This window comes from Megascapheus bottae, chromosome 34 (assembly GCF_031878675.1).
Source record: "Megascapheus bottae isolate mThoBot1 chromosome 34, mThoBot2.hap1, whole genome shotgun sequence".
Taxonomy (NCBI): domain Eukaryota; kingdom Metazoa; phylum Chordata; class Mammalia; order Rodentia; family Geomyidae; genus Megascapheus; species Megascapheus bottae.
Genome location: NC_143542.1, coordinates 5514734 through 5530378, shown reverse-complemented (window position 1 = coordinate 5530378; position 15645 = coordinate 5514734). Strand labels below are relative to the sequence as shown.

The 15645-nt window shown below is 53.5% G+C and overlaps 1 protein-coding gene and 1 pseudogene across 1 annotated transcript in view; both read right to left on the bottom strand.

Moving 5' to 3' along the window:
* Positions 1 to 4636: 4636 nt before the first annotated feature.
* Positions 4637 to 15645, bottom strand: part of Hip1 (huntingtin interacting protein 1) — a 73368-nt gene continuing 62359 nt past the window's right edge. Inside the window, exons 20-31 of the mRNA XM_090324175.1 lie at positions 14768 to 14854; positions 14409 to 14516; positions 14195 to 14331; positions 13289 to 13399; positions 12723 to 12781; positions 12298 to 12391; positions 10040 to 10140; positions 9592 to 9697; positions 8680 to 8803; positions 8474 to 8535; positions 7689 to 7797; positions 4637 to 6683 (exon numbers count right to left, since the gene is read on the bottom strand). Coding sequence (XP_090180301.1) covers positions 6631 to 6683; positions 7689 to 7797; positions 8474 to 8535; positions 8680 to 8803; positions 9592 to 9697; positions 10040 to 10140; positions 12298 to 12391; positions 12723 to 12781; positions 13289 to 13399; positions 14195 to 14331; positions 14409 to 14516; positions 14768 to 14854 — 1151 coding nt within the window. The 3' untranslated portion in view covers positions 4637 to 6630. The remainder of the gene's footprint in view (positions 6684 to 7688; positions 7798 to 8473; positions 8536 to 8679; positions 8804 to 9591; positions 9698 to 10039; positions 10141 to 12297; positions 12392 to 12722; positions 12782 to 13288; positions 13400 to 14194; positions 14332 to 14408; positions 14517 to 14767; positions 14855 to 15645) is intronic.
* LOC150042749 (peptidyl-prolyl cis-trans isomerase H pseudogene) lies at positions 10157 to 12289 on the bottom strand (annotated as a pseudogene).

Here is a 15645-nt window from a genome sequence, read left to right as displayed (position 1 = left end):
ATATCTGTCATTTTAAACAATACAGTTATTCAAATTTTATTCATATTTGAATAGAAATAGATATAAGTAGGAGAATCATGGAGAACTGAGTGGAGGTTTTACTCTCCTTTTAAATGTAGCTTACATCATACAGGGGTGATTTCATTGTTACATTTCCACAGGTTTACAATATATGCCAGCCAGTCTTACTCCCTCTCTCACTTTTCATCACCCTCTTCTGAGTGGAAATTTTAAAGGATACTTTAGGCAGAACTTTGATATTCAAACTTAAAATGTTATATTTTTGTCCCCCATGTGTGGTGGTGTATTCCCATAATAGGGAGGCTGTGGCAGGAGTACCCTGAGTTCTAGGCTTGCCTGGGCTACGCAGTAAATGCTGCCTAACCCACAGGAAATGTGTCATGAACGGCTGCCCTCCCCCCACAGGCTGGGATTTGGTTTACAGGGCAGCCAGGGGCCTGTGACTTGTCTGTAACTGACTCTCAACCATTCACAGGGTGTTGATTGATTACCAAACGGGGATACATGTAGAAAACAAGCCAGCAATCTCTTTCAAGTTACAGATACAAGTTAAGTGTGAACAATCTCAGGAGGGGACTTAAGCAGAAACAGCCAGTTGTTTTTGCCTTCACTTCTAGGGCAGAAAGTTGGGTCTCTGTAATACTAATAAGTCACTCTGGAGTTAGAAGATGGCATTCCAAGTCTCTTTGATCTTTAAGTTTAGTGTTCACAGGCTCCCACAGAAATGCAGAGGGAAGAGAGGAAGGCAGGAGAGGCAGTGTGTGCCTCTACTAGCAGCTATGTGGCCGGTCTGTGAGCCAAGTGTGGGAAGCTGTGCACTCACTGAGTGAGTGCTGTGCATGGGAGGCATCTGATCTAGACCAACAGAACTGTGATCAGAAAAAAGCAAAGTGCTGAGTGCTGGGATGCCGGAAGCCCAGGGTTCCAGTCCCCAGCCTTGTGTCTGTCTGTCTGTCTCAGGAGGTGGAAAATCTGGATAACAGCAGTGTCATGGGGCAAGTGGGATGGAGACAGGTCTGATAGCTACCCGAGCCATCCCTTAACCTGTGTGGAGCACTGGATATCTGGGGCCACTTGAATCTCACTGAATCCGCAGTGTGTTGAGGCTGGAAGCCACGGGAGGAGCTGGCTCACCAGTATGGGGCCCTTGTGGGGATTAGTGTATTTCTGAAACAGGATGGGTAATGTCTCTCCCAGCATGGACACAGCAGGAATGGAGCTCAGTTCCCAACTCCTGGCTGATTGCAGAGTCCGCACAGGATGGAAGGATCCCCTGGATTACAGTATTTTCTTTTTTCTCTTTCACAGTAACAGGGATGGAGCCTGGACTTTGCATATGCAAATGGTCAAGGCAAGTGCCTTAACCAGGCTATACCAGGCCTCAGCGTTTATATTTTTCTTCTTTTTTTTTTTTGCCAGTCCTGGGTTTGAGCTCAGGGCCTGAGCACTATCCTTGGACTTTCTCAAGGCTAGAACTCTACCACTTGAGCTCAGCACCACTTCCGGCTTTTTTCTATGTATGTGGTACCGAGGAATTGAACCCAGGTCTTCATGCATGCTAGGCAAGCACTTTAACCACTAGGCCAAATTCCTGGCCCCCGTTTATATTTTTCTATACTCCAACCAGAATATAGACACATTAACTTGATTCTTCATGTTGGTTTTTTTCTTTATTTCTTTTTGACAGTATTAGCATTTGAATTCAGTCTTGTTTTTGCTAGGTAGCTACTCCACCACTTGCGCTTCATCTGCTCTTTTTGCTTTGAGTGTGTCTTTTAGTTTTGCTTTTCAGTTTGTCTCACACATTTGCCTGGGCCAATCCCAGCTGGAGATCTCCCACCACACACCATCAGTATCTTCGCGATTGCAGGCATGCCCCACCAGCCCCAGTCCCTGGCCTTTCTGTCTCTTCCTTTTGTTCTCGTCTCGTTTTTTATCCTTCCTTTTTTTCTTTCCTCCCCACTCCTCTCTCTTTCTAGTCCTGGTACTTGAACTCAGGGCTTGGGCACTGTTCCTGGGATTCTTTTGCTCAAGGCTATCTCTTCCAAGTGAGCCACAGACAGCACCACTTCTGGCCTTTTCTGTTTGTGTGGTACTGAAGCCCGCGGCTTCATGCATGCTAGGCAAGCATTCTCCCACTAAGCCACACCCTGGCCTGCCTGCCTGCTTCCCTCCCTTCAGTCCTCTCTTCATTTTTACCTTTTTGTTGTTGTTGTTGTTGTTGTTTGTGGGGCTTGAACTCAGGGCCTGGGTGCTGTCCTTGAGTCTCATAGTGCTCAAGGTTAGCGCTCTGCTACTCAAGCCACAGTACTACTTTCTGTTTGTGAGGGGTTCATTGGAGGTAAGAGTCTCATGGCGACCTTTTTGCCTGGGCTGGCTTTGAATCACCATCCTCAAATCTCAGCCTCCTTGGGAGCTAAGATGACAAGCATGAGCCACCAGTGCCTGGCTTCCCTGGCCTGTCTTGATGAGTCCTTTGTGCATGTTGCAGTTTGAATCTACTGTCCCCCAAAGGCTCATGTGTGAAGGACTTGGTTGGCAGCTGGTGGGCCTTGAGAAGTGGATCCTGAGCGCTGAGTTCATCAATACATGCACTGAGCGTTGAGCCAGGCTATTCTGTGGCCGGGGACTAATTAAAGTAGGTCAGGGGGTGCCCTTGAAATCTTATCTTGTTCCTGGCCTCTCTGCATCTCTGCTTCCTGGCTACCACGAGAGCATCTTTCTCCTCCACGATGCTCTGCCCTGCCACAGCCCACCATGGATAGAGGCCTTTGGAGCCTCGAACCAACAAAACCTGCTGCACATGGGACACCTCTCACCACTCCAAGCCTTCCCCCGCCCAGACCCCCCTGGGCTCTCACTGGCGCACAGTGCGATGAGGTCCCTGTGTAGGCCAGCACCCACACAGCCCTGTAGATGGTGGCTGCCCTGCTGTGAGAGCCTCCTGCACAGCAGTGTCTAGCAGCTCCTATTTGCATCTCTAGGTCTGAATCCTCTGCGTTCACGCAGAGACCCGGCCTTCTAGAGAAATCCCAGCAGTGACCAACCGCTTTGTCCCTTTTGGGTTGAGTGGACAAAGATGGAGGAGCTTGTTTACTACATGTGACTTTTCTTTTGAGATCAGGGCCAGTCCCTTGCAGGTGACTTGCTAGGCAGGTGCTTCACCACTTGAGCCATGCTCCTAGCTAGGCCCTTTATGGTTTGTTATTCTTCACCGGGCTGGTCTCAGAACAAGACCCTCTTAGCAATGCCTCTTTGAGTAGCTGGATTATAGGCACAAACCTCCATGCCCACATACTGGTTGACATGGGGATCTACTTGCCTGGGCTGGCCTCAGACCGACTCTGATTTCCACCTCTGAGGTTGCTGGGATTGTAGGCGTGAACCACTCTGCATAGACTGATGCTTCCAAGACATCCCCAGAGGTGTCAAGTGGATTCCGTAAACCCCAGGATGGGGAACCCTGGAGCCCAGAACCCACGGCCACTCTGATAAATTACCAGCACTATTTTCCATGGCCAGGCTGAAATATTTATTTGAAAAATTGAAAACATGGATGCAATGTATTATACAAAGAAAGGTCTTAATACCAGAATGAACGTCTGGTTAGGAGGAAACGAAAGGCAGTGTCTGCCTGCCCTGGAAAGGTAGGCACTCTGTGAGAAATGAGATTTACCTACGGCGACTGTTCTACTAGAGGACTGGGAAAGAAGTTAAAAGACAGAAGAAAAGAAAACCAACCCAGCCCATCCCTGCAAACCTACATGCGGGAGTCTGTCCTCAGTCCCAGAAAACCTACACTGTCACCGAGACTGAGGAGTTGCCTGGGCTTGCCACTGAGTGGGATCAGCTGTGAACAGGGCCTTCAGACCTGAGGTAGTTGATCTCCTGCAAAACCTGGCTGGACAGAGCTATTCCGGGAACGGGGTCTTCTCCCATCGCCCTGGCTCCCGGGCAGCTGGTCCCTGGAGGTAAGAGCTGAGTGCAAACCTTCCTATTTGACTGTGGGTGGTTGGCAGACTCAGTGGCCTTCACATCCCCTCCTCCTGTGGTCTCTGAAGGACCAAGATGGCTGGTCAGGGGCAAAACCACTGTTTGGAAGGCCAAGCATGGGGGCTGCAGGCCTTTCTCAGAGAACTCCAGTCCAATATTTATAATGGTATTTATTTTGTAGATCATGGGGCTTAAACTTGAATCTGGGTGCTGTCCCTGAGCTTTTTGGCTCAAAGCTAAGCGCTCTACCACTTGAGCCACAGAGCCACTTCTGGTTTTCAGGTTGTCCACTGGAGATAAGAGTCTCACAGACTTCCTGCCCAGGTTGGCTTTGAACCTCGACCCTCAGATGATAGTTTTATTACTAGCTGGGATTACAGGCATGAGCCACCAATCCAGTTTATGCAATGGTATTTATATCTACTGCCCCCTAAGGAGCAGGGAAGAGGTGAGAAATGTCCCAGGCACAAGCAGAAAACCAACTTTTCAGGAGCCAGCAGTCAAAGCGCAGCCACCTGACCAGGAGAGACAACCTTGGACACATTCCCTGGTGTGGACACGAGTGGCGTCTGACTTGCTAGCTATAAGAAGCCCATGGCAGAGCCAGCAAATAATCAGCTGTAAGAAGCCCATGGCAGAGCCAGCAAATAATCTGAGTCACACTGAAGCTCTGCTCAGATATAAAACGCCTGCAAAGCTGTAACTCTGTCCTAGAATGCCATCCTCTGGTGTCAGGATCTGCCTACATTAACTCGTGTCGAGGGACTTGAGTGTTGGGAGGCCCAGCAACCCTTCAGAAGACTTGGGAGATTCACTCTTAGCCTCAGGTGTAACTGCTGTTCTTATCACAGGCATTTCACACTGTGATGCACTGGTCTCTAGAAGCGCTGAGGAGTGGCAAAGCCAAGGCATGGCAAATTGCTTTGCGTTTGAAAATGGCGTCATTGTTGATCTGAGCTCTGACAAAAGGAGTGACACCCCATGACAGGTAGGAATACTCAGATGACACTGAACCGGGGCTCAATTCCACTCTTCTTTCTTTCACTCAGAGCTTTGTGCTTGCTAGACAGGTGCTATACCCCTCAGGGAACACCTCCAGTCTTGCTGTGATCCATTTTTAGTGGGTTTTGAGAATCCAGTCTGTCCTGATGTAATTGAGTAGCAGATTCTCGAGGCGAGGAGCAGGGGTGGTCTCTTTGGGCCCCACTGACACGGGAGTGGGCAGGGATACCTCCACAGCAGCTAGCCTGTGTCTCAGCCTGGTGTGGAGGTCACCTGTCTTGAGTGACTGTCCAAGTTCCTGGACAACTGAGTGGAGTGGGAGGGGTAGAAGGGGTGATTCACAGTGATCAAAGTCTCACAACCCACCCACAGCAGTCCAGCTATGTGACTGTCCTGTGGGGACGAGACCCAGGGCTAATCATGGGCTCCCACTGGTGAGTAAGGAAGACGCTGTGTTGCCAGGATCACAAGGTCACTTAGCACGGGGTCACTTGGGAGGGGGGAGTGTCCTTTTCAGGGGGCTGTGCCCTTTGTCCTTGTCCTGTCTGCAGGGCAACGAGAGCTGGGGACATATGGGTGGAGGTCCTGGTCTTGGGCCCCAGCCCCTTCATGCTGAGGAACCTGCCTGCTTTGGGACCCATATGTGGCAGTGGCCTGGGAGGGCACCTCTGTGGGCTGTGAAGACAGTGGAGGACAGGATGCACGCACCCTGCTGCCCCAGCACCCCTGCTTTCAGGGCTAGCTAACAAGAGGGGCGTCCTCTGGCCCAGAGCACTTCCAGAGAGGAGAGAGGGTCAAGAGCGCGCGGAGCCCTCTTCTGCAGGTCGGAGATGTCACCATGGTAGGCAGATTGGTAGAAGGCTCTGGAAGGCCAAGGCCGGGTGCCACCAGCTCCATTAAAGCACGCAATGAGGGAGTTGCAGGTGTCCCCTGGGGGTGGCACTCAGGTGCCTGTGGCTTGTAAGGGAGCAGAGGTGTTGAGCTGGCATCCAGCATGAGGAAGAGAAGGCACTCGCTCTGCTTGGGCCTTAGAGGAGGCTGTCACCCACCCTGGGGTGGCCTTGGCACACTCGGGGACACCCAGCGAGCAGATGCAGATGCAGCACCAAGGCAAAGCCTGAGTGGCACCATGGTGGGGCCCCCGGAGGCTCAGAGCCCCGGGATGGGCCTGTGGGAGAGTTGGCTATAAGTGAAACGTGGATAACCGAAAACCAAGAGCGCGAAGGAGCCCTGGAGGAAGCTGTGCAGATCGGAGGGGCAGCCAGGACTCTGCAGGGACGGATGGACTCCCGTGGTGCCTGCACCTGCCTCTGGCCCCCAGAGGGTCCACACTGTGCAAATGATGAACACCGAAGAGACTGGGAAGAAGAGAAAAAGAGGAGGAGCCGCCCCTTCATGGCAGCAGCTTCTGTGCTAATGGGTGCTGGGCAGGCCTGGACCCCAGGGGAGCAGACGAGCATCCCAGACTGTGCGAGCACGCAGGGGCAGCTCCGAGCAAGGATGGAGCTTTCAAAGGCCACAGGGGTCCCGGTGGAGAGGCCAGTCTGGTGTGGGAGTGGCGCACGCACGGGTGGGTGGTGAGGATTTATGCAGGCGCGTAGCACTGGCTTGGCTCTATTCTTTCTCCGGGACTGCCTCTTGCAGTGTGGACGTGGGTGCCTCTGTTCCTACAAGACAGTGGCACTCATGAGTGACATTACCAAACCCACAAACATGGCCTACGGTGCCTGCCAGCTCAGCATCCAGGAACTGTCAGATGGTGACTGAATTGGCCACTGAGGCCAGGTAGGGCTCCTGATGCCAAGCAACAGCAGGCCTCGGCCTAGGGGTCAGAGGGCTTGCTGCCTGCTGCCTGGTGTGACTGTGTGCCAGTCCTGGGGCTTGAACTTAGGGCCATGGGACTTATGGGTACTGTCCTGTAGCCTTTTTTTCTTTTTTTGTGGGTGATGGGGCTTGAACTTGGCCTGGGCACTGTCCCTGAGCTCTGCAGCTCAAGGATACCACCCCTACCCTAGACCCAAGCCCCATTTCCCATTTTCTAGAGGTTAATTGGAGATAAAGAGTCTCAGGTCCTTTTGTGCCCGAGCTGGCTTAAAACCTCGATCCTCAGATCTCAGCCTCCTGAGTAGCTAGGATGACAGGCGTGAGCCACCGCGCCCGGCTCTGTCTCATAGCTTTTTGACTCAAAAGCTAGCACTCTACCACTTGAGCTCAACTGCCACCTTTTTGTTGTTGTTACTGGTTGTGGGGCTTGAACTCTGGGCCTGAGCTTTATCTCAGAGCTCTTCAGCTCAAAGCTAGTGTTCTACCACTCGAGCCTCAGTACCACTTCTAGTTTTCTGGTGGTTGATCAGAAAAATAAGAGTCTTATGAACTTTAGTGAGTGCCTGAGGGGGCTTTGAACCTTGACCCTTCGCTCGTAGCCTCCTGAAGAGCTAGTATTACAGGTGTGGGCTGCTGGCATCTGGCTCGCTTCCAGTTTTTTGCTAGCTTGGAGATGTAGTCTCCAGGATCGCCTGGGCGAGCAGATCCAGATCTCAGCCTCCTGAGTAGTAGGGATTGTAGGCATGAGCCACTAGTGTCTGGCTCTTTCTAGTCACAGCCTGGCTGACAGTTTCGCCCTGCTACCCCTTCTCTTCAGGGCACCTTGCTGCGGGTCCTGGACAACTTACCTTCCGCCCAGCCCTCCGCCACCCCAGCGAGCTCGTAGTGCTTTTTCCGCAGCTCTCCTAGTTTCTGACGCTCCTTCTGTAGGTCGTTTTCTAGCTCCAGCACCCTGACCTGTGGGCAGAGGAAGTACAGTTGTCTTCGTTGATGTCTAGGCCAGCAGGGGTCCTGCTTCTGTTCCTCCAATAATTTTAAATCTGCCGCTTCAGGTATGGTGGGCACCAGTCCAGCTGCAACCCTTCTCTCCCACCGTGGGACCAGCAAGACAGCTTAGGATCTGCACCCGGGCGTTCCAGCTCCCTCCAGGAAGCGCTTGGTGGTTCTAATCGTTAGCACTTGCAGAAATATTTCCAGTGCCGGCATGGCTAGTGCTCTACCACTTGAGCCATAGAGCCACCTCCTGGCTCATGCCTGTCATCCTAACTACTCGGGAGGCTGAGACCTGAGGGTTATGGTTTGAAGCCATGTAAAACTCTTATCTGCAATTAACCTGTAAATGGCTAAAAGTAGAACTGTGTGGCTCAAGTGGTAGAGCACAGGCCTTGAGCAGACAATCTAAAAAGCTAAGGGGTAGTGGCCAGGCCCTGGGTTCAAGCCCCAGGAGGGTAGGAGAACATTCCAGGACATTCTAGGCAGAGGGTGCCTAGAAGCAGTGGCCTTTGGGGGAGAGGTTGGGCAGGCAAAGCATGTGTACAGGGGGTGTCTAGAGGGATTTGAGCAGGCAGGACAGCTTCTCCTGGGGCCTTTGGTGAGGGAGATGGTGGTGGGGCAAAGGCTGGGGACTGCTCACCTGGGAATCCATTTCCTGGCGCTTGATCTGTGTCAGCGTCATGCTGGAGAAGTCCATGCTGTCTGAGGGGCGAGAGGGGAGGGCAGGTGAGCCAGGCCTGGCGCCTGTCCACCAACAGCACAGGGAAGAAGGGGAGGCAGGAAGGAGGACAAAGACCCCAGGGTCCCAGGAGCTGATCTCTCAGGGGGCAGCCAGGCCCTGGCTACCTGATTCCTCAATCTGTGATTTGCCCGAAATGGTGGAGGCCACCACCCCCGCCGTGGCCTGGTTCACACCCCTCGAGGCCTGCTGCAGCCGGGCCAGGTTGGGGCTGTCCTTGTCTGCTTTCACCTGCAGGACAGAGTGATGGGTTTACCTACCCACGCACCACCCACTGTCGCCACCAGCCCCTGGGCAGCATAACAGCTCCCAGTACTCTTGGCTTAATGGCCCCGGGACCCCATCACTAGTTTTCTCACCTATTTGTTTTTGCCAGTGCTAGAGCTTGAATCCAGGGTCTAAGTGTTGTTCCTGAGCCTCTTTGTACTTAAGGCTAGTGCTCTACTACTTGAGCCATAAAGCCACTTCCAGCTTTTTCTGAGTAGTTTGTTGGCTAAGAGTCTCATGAACTTTCTTGGCTGGGCTGGCTTTGAACTGGGATCCTCAGATCTCAGCCTCCTAAGTAGCTAGGATGACAAGCAGGAGCCACTGGCACCCAACTCACCTCTTTGGACAAACTGTTGTAGATACAACACACTGGGGAGGGGGGGAGGGGCGGGTCCCCATGGGTTACATGCCCAATCGTAGCTATGCCAGATGACCCAGTGACCAGGCCAGCCCATGTCCCCCGAATGCTGTGATTTCAACTTCCCCAAAGTCAAGGGCCACAAAGGCATCTAGAAAAAGACTGGAAATCCCTGAGTTTTCATTTGGGCCCCACATGATCAAGGTCGTGGAGAAATCCCGAGCGTGACATCAGTTCCACGTAGCCCAGGCTGGCCTCCAACTGGTGATGTTCCTGCCTCAGCCTCTTGCCTGCTGGGACTGCAAGTGTGTGCTACTGTGCCTGGCTGGCCAAGTCCCTGCTCTCCGAGCGAGCCAGGCCCTGGGGAGTTGCAGGAGTCCCAAGAGCGTCCTACCTTGGAGGCAGCCACGAGCTGGGCCGTGCTTGCAGCAATCTCGTGGGAACACACCATCAGCTCCTCAAACGTCCCCCTGCCTTGCACCACCAGATCAGCGGCATCCCTGGAGCCGGGAGACAGCAGCGGCTGAGGCCAGGAGAGCCGAGAGCTGGCCAGCCCTCTCCGGGACCCCTCCAGTGGCCCTGGCCAGGTAAGGAGGACAGGCGTCTGTGAAACTTTTCTTCCTATTGGCTTATCCATCATTTGTTCCCAAGGGAACGCTCCCCCCACCTCCTCCTCTGGGGGTCAGATCCAGGATTTCCATCTCAGGCAGCCACACGTGGCAGAGTCTCCATGTTTAACTCAGACTGGCCTCAAACTCATGATCCTCCTTCTGTCTCCCAGGGATGACAATTGCGTGCTGTCATCTGTGGCCATGGGACAGGCACAGCACATGCACACTTACACCATGACGGTGGCACCCCAGCCCACGGCTTTGGAGGCGGAGAGGAGTCCTTCTGTCCATCGAGAATTCTTGGCATAAAATTCTTTCGGGGAGGCAGTACCCTATGCAAGCAAAAGGCAGCGAGCGAGCGCTTCATTTTGCAACACTGAGCATGTGCAAGCACACCTCACACCAAGGGCCCGGGTTCCATCCCCAGCCCTGCTCCAGCAAAAGGCCCAGGCAACAGTGTCCCTGGAGGCTATACAGCCCACCTCCCTCTCTGCCGTTAACAATCTTCAAATCTAAACTGCAAAGAACCATTACTTCACAAACGACAGAAGACCCATTATTGTTTGGGGCTGGTGCAATACTAGGGTTAGAACTCAAGGTTTTGAATCTCAAGGTGGAGCCCTACCATTCCAGCCATGCCTCCACCCCTATCTGGAGTTTTTTGGGGATAGGATAGGGTCATGTGTTTACCTGGGATGACCTGGACCTCAGATCTGTCTATTCAGGACTCTGGTGATGGAATAAAATGTACCCAGCTTTGTTGGTTGCGGGGGAGGAAGTTCCTCAATAACTTTTTTTTTTTTTTTTTTTTTGCTTGAGCTCAGGGCCTGAGCACTGTCCTTGGACTTTCTCAAGGCTAGCGCTCTACCACTTGAGCCTCAGCACCACTTCTGGCTTTTTTCTATTTATGTGGTACTGAGGAATTGAACCCAGGTTTTCGTGCATGCTAGGCAAGCACTCTACCACTAGGCCAAACTCCCAGCCCCCTCACTAACTTTTTGCTTAGGCTGGCCTTGAACCACAACTCTCCCAATCTCCACCTCCTGAGTCATTCAAATTACAGACATGAACCACTATGCCGCATAGTATTTATATAGTAGTAGGTATTGTAAATCATTTAGATATGATTTAAAGTAGATGGGAGGTTATATGCAAGTTCTCTGTCAGTTTTTTTTCACATTAAAAAAAATCCTATATTTACAATTGAAAATTTAAACAGATAATCTTGGTTCTAGTCTGTGCATTTCTATGGTCTCTTTACCAAACAAGGAGGTAGTAAGCGGGAAAGCAACACCAGAAGCCAGAATGCATGCAGGGCAAGGGCAGGCCTGAGCCAGTCTTCCTCTGGACTACATCTGCCTACACTGTGAGATCACCACAGGCAGCTTGGGCTTATTGTTGGGGCCCGTGGGAACATTCAGAAGTCCACCCATGATTTTTCCACACACTACATGTTTTCCACCCAGCCAGTCACACTTAGAGCCCTTTGTACTTGGACCACTGTTTGCTATAGAAAGTAGGCCTGGAGCAAAGTATCTCAGTTTAAAATTTTCATCTGCAAACGGCCCCCGGAGAATCCTGGGAACTCCTGTACCATCTCCACCTGAATCATGAAATCCTTTATGACTCTGGAAAGTGCTCCCGTTGTATCCTATTGGAACCTTGTATTTTCTTAATTCTCCAGTGCACAACTGCCCAAAGTTCTTGGCCATCTTGGGCACAACGTCTACAAACAGCTCACTCTTCCTGCATCCAGCCTCCTGACCACCATGCTGACGTCAAAGAACAGAACCGGTTGACAGAGCTTGAATTTGCCACCACCATGGCTCTGATCTGGAAGCTCATCTCTGTCAGTTTTTTGTTGTGATTTTTTTTTTTTTTTGCCAGTCCTGGGGCCTGAACTCAGGGCCTGGGCACTGCCCTTGGGCTTTCTCAAGGCTAGAGCTCTACCACTTGAGTCACAGCACCACTTCCAGCTTTTTCTATGTATGTGGTACTGAGGAATTGAACCTGGGTCTTAGTACATGCTAGGCAAGCACTCTGCCACTAGGCCACGAGACACAGTTCTACCTTGTTGCCCAGGCTAGCCTAGAAATCACCATCCTTCTGCCTTAGCCTCCCAAGTGCTGACATTACAGGTATGTGTTACCATATGTATCCCTGAAGCATCTAACAAAGGGACTGGAACATTCTGGGTGTTTTGGTATTCACAAGAGATCCCAGACCCAATCCCCTGTGACTCCAATGATAATTAAAGTAGATTTGCTCCTGGGATCTGGCCAGCCTCTGAAAGAGGATGGAGATGTGCAAGGTGGACGGGATGCTTTCACAGCAAGTCCTTCGAGGGGCCGTGGCCGGGCTCTGGGACTACCAGGATCCCACCTCTCTAGAGCTGGCCAGCTCGGGAACAGTCACCCGGCCCTCCGTGGACCCAGCACATGGAATGGGAGGGGCGGGTATGCAGCCCAACCTCGGCCCAGCTTGCTCACCCTGCCACTGTCCACGATCTCCCTCTGGAGGTCCTTGGAGGCTGCCACCAGGGCCTGGATGGCTTGCATGAGGCCAGTACAGGACCCAAGGATCCTGAGACGAAAGTACAACGACAAAAAGGTCAGGCCAGAGACCCAGGACAAAGCAGGCATGCTCGGGCTCTCCCAGCCAAGGCAGACCTGGAGTGGGCTGAGAGGTGGGGAGGGCTGGGGGATTGCTAGAACATGGCTGGGAAGGGGAGGGGGGTTGAATGAAGGCCTGCATCTGCTAAAGAAGAAAAGCTATCATGACCGGCAGAGTTCCATTTCCCACAGTGCTAAGTTCTCGCCACCACGCTTCCACCGCACAGGGACCTCACTGTGTGCGGCAGCCTGGATACGCCCCACCCACCCTCTACCAGGGCGCAGGCGCAGGCTGGACCCACCTCTCGTTCACCTCCAGCTTGACTCCAGTGTCTCCAGCTCGGGATTTACTGAGCATTTCCTGTTGAAAAGATGTTTTCTCAATTGGGCGTAGCACTGAGCAGGTTCAAGTGGCTGCCTGCTCCCTGAGGGTCGGGAATCTAGGGGAGCACGGGCAGATGGTCCCGGGGACACTGGCTGATGTCATTCAACACTGAACCCTGGGCCATGGCAGCCCGACGGTCTCGGAGGAGGCGACAGGTAGCCCGGGCGTGGTCATGTGGAACCTGAGCCCTGCATGGGCCAACACCCCAGGGGACCCACAGGAAACTGCTCCCCTCCTCTCAGTGACTTTACTTTGTAGGGGTGGAAATGAACTCAGGGCCTTGCTCTCAGGCAATCCACTGCTTGATCCCCCTGCCCCCCAGCTTTTTGCCCTCTCTTCTCAGGTAGGGTCTTGAGATTTTACTCAGGGACCACCCTGTTCCTCCTGAGTGCCGGGTCACCGAGGGAGCCACCACACGCAGCCCCTGGGTTTCTCACCTCTGGGACTGCCTGAGGGACCACACCGAGACGGAGAAGCACTTACCTCGATGCGGGTGGTGGCAGCTTCAATGGCAGCTGATGTGGCCGCCATCTCCTTGTCCACCAGGTCCCCCAGTTCCTCCTGCCTGATGTCAAGACCCCTGGGCAGCAGCTCCTGGGAAGAAGAGGGCAGAGGCTGACAGGCGTGGCCCGCCCCGCCCCACACCATCTATGGAGAGATCTTTATGTTATTTTATAGTTCTGGATTGAACGTAAGATCTTGTGCATGACTTCTAGGAAATAAACCATACACCCCTGCCCAGAGAGACAGAGAGAAAGAGACAGAGATGGAGGGAGGGAGGGAAAGAGGGGGAGGAAAGAAAGAGGGAGGAAAGAGAGAGGGAGGGGGGAGAGAGAGAGAGGAAGAGGGAGTGAGAGAGAAGGAGAAGGAGAGAAGAGAGGGAGGGAGAGGAAAAGAGAGGTAGAGAAAGGGAGAAGGAGAGAGAGGGAAAGAGGGAGAGGGAGGGAAGGAGAGAAAGAGAGGTAGAGGTGGAGGGAGAGAAAGAGACAGGGAGAGACAATGCGGGTGCACTTTGGGTTTTGAACTCGTCCTGGGTGCTAGCCCTGAGCCTTTTTCCTCAGGATTGTGCTCCACTCTTCGGGCCGCTGCTCCACTGTGGCTTTTTGGTGTTTAACTGGAGGTGAGCGTCCCATGGACTTTCCTGCCAGGCTGGCTTTGCCCCTGGGCTCTCCGCCTCGGTAGCTGGGATGACAGGGCTCGGCTCGCCCGGGACGCTCTGACACGCTTGGCTCTGTCGCTACTAACGACAGTTCTGAGACTGTCTCGCGGAGTGGCAGTGGCAGCCGAGGCTGGCGTGGAACGCCACAGCCCCTTCCGGAAGGAAGTGCGGGGTGCTGGCCCGCATTCTCCTGTGTGGCCCCTGGGCTGCACCTCAACAGTGCTGCGTACCTCGCCAACTGCCTGGATCTTGGTGAGGCAGCGCCTCAGGGCCGCGCCGCCAGCCTTCTCCAGGGCTCCCTCTTCCTCCAGGGAGGCGAGGAACGCCAGGGTCTCCCTGCCGCACTGCTTACAGGCCTCGCTCAGAGCTGGAGACACAAGCGGACGGTTGCTTAGAGGCCCCTGAAGCAGCCTGCAATGGGCTCGGCCCCAGCCCCGTACTCACAGTCGGCGGGCTCTGGGGGGGCACGGAGGCTGGTGGCACTCCCGTGTGCAATCATGTCGCTGGTGAGGTGGGCAAGGCGGGTGATGGAGTGCAGGAGCCCGCTGAGGTCTGGGTGGGGGGTGGGAAGCAGAAGGCAGCTCAGGCTGGACAGGGCTGTCCCCCCTGACTGGTCCCTCCCTGGTTTTCATCTCCTCAGGATACAGGATTTTGTCACCACCCCATATCTAAGGGAGACCGGGTCCCACAGTGTAGCCCAGGCTGGTCTGGAGCTCATGATCTTCATGCCTCAGCGCCCGGGGCCGGGATTACAGGCATGCCCTACCTTCCTGCTGCTACACTGAGGCACCCTCTCTCCTCACCTTCTGGGCAGGCCAGGTACTGGCTTCGTTCCCTTTCCAGTTGGTCAAGACAGCTGGAAACATATTTGACCTTGGAGAGAAGGTGATCTGGGAGGGGAGAGGGTAAAATGAGAGGGAGAGCCTCTTTCACCTCTGCAGCAAAGCTGCAGGACGGACAGGCTGACCCAGTGCGAGCCCCAGCCCTTAACAGCCGTTCCGAGACACGTGCCGATGACATGTGTGCGACCCTCCGCACTTTTGTAGTACTGAGGATTGAACCCAGGGTCTGGCATGTTAGCCAAGTGTTCTAACACTCTTTCTCACTACTGGAGTCCTACCACTTGACCCATACTTCTAGCCTGGCTTTTTGCCTGTGTGTGTGCATATGTGATAATCCTGGGGCCTGGAGCCAGGGCCTGGCTCCACTTCCTACTTTTTGATGGTTAATTGCAGGTAACAGTCTTGAAGCTGGGTGGTGGCTCATGTCTGTCATCCCAGCTACTCAGGAGGCTGATATCTGAGGACTCAGGAGGCTAAGATCTGAGGATCACGTTCAAAGCCAGCCCGGGCACCAAAGTCCCTGAGACTCTTATCTCCTATTAATCCACAGGAAACTGGAAGTGGCGCTGTAGCTCAAGGATAGGGCAGTAGCCTTGAGCTGAAGAGCTCGGGGACAGTGCCCAGGCCCAGAGTTCAAGTCCCACAACCCCCCCCCCACAAAAAAATACCCCAAAAAACAAAAAAAACAAACCAGACTTGAAGACTTCCCTTCCCAGGATGGCTTCAAGCTGTGATCCTCAGATCTCGGTCTCCTGAGTGGCTAGGATTATAGGCAGGAGTTACCAGCACCCCGCCACCCGGGCATTCTTGTTGGTTAAGTGGGGATGGAGTTCCATGGA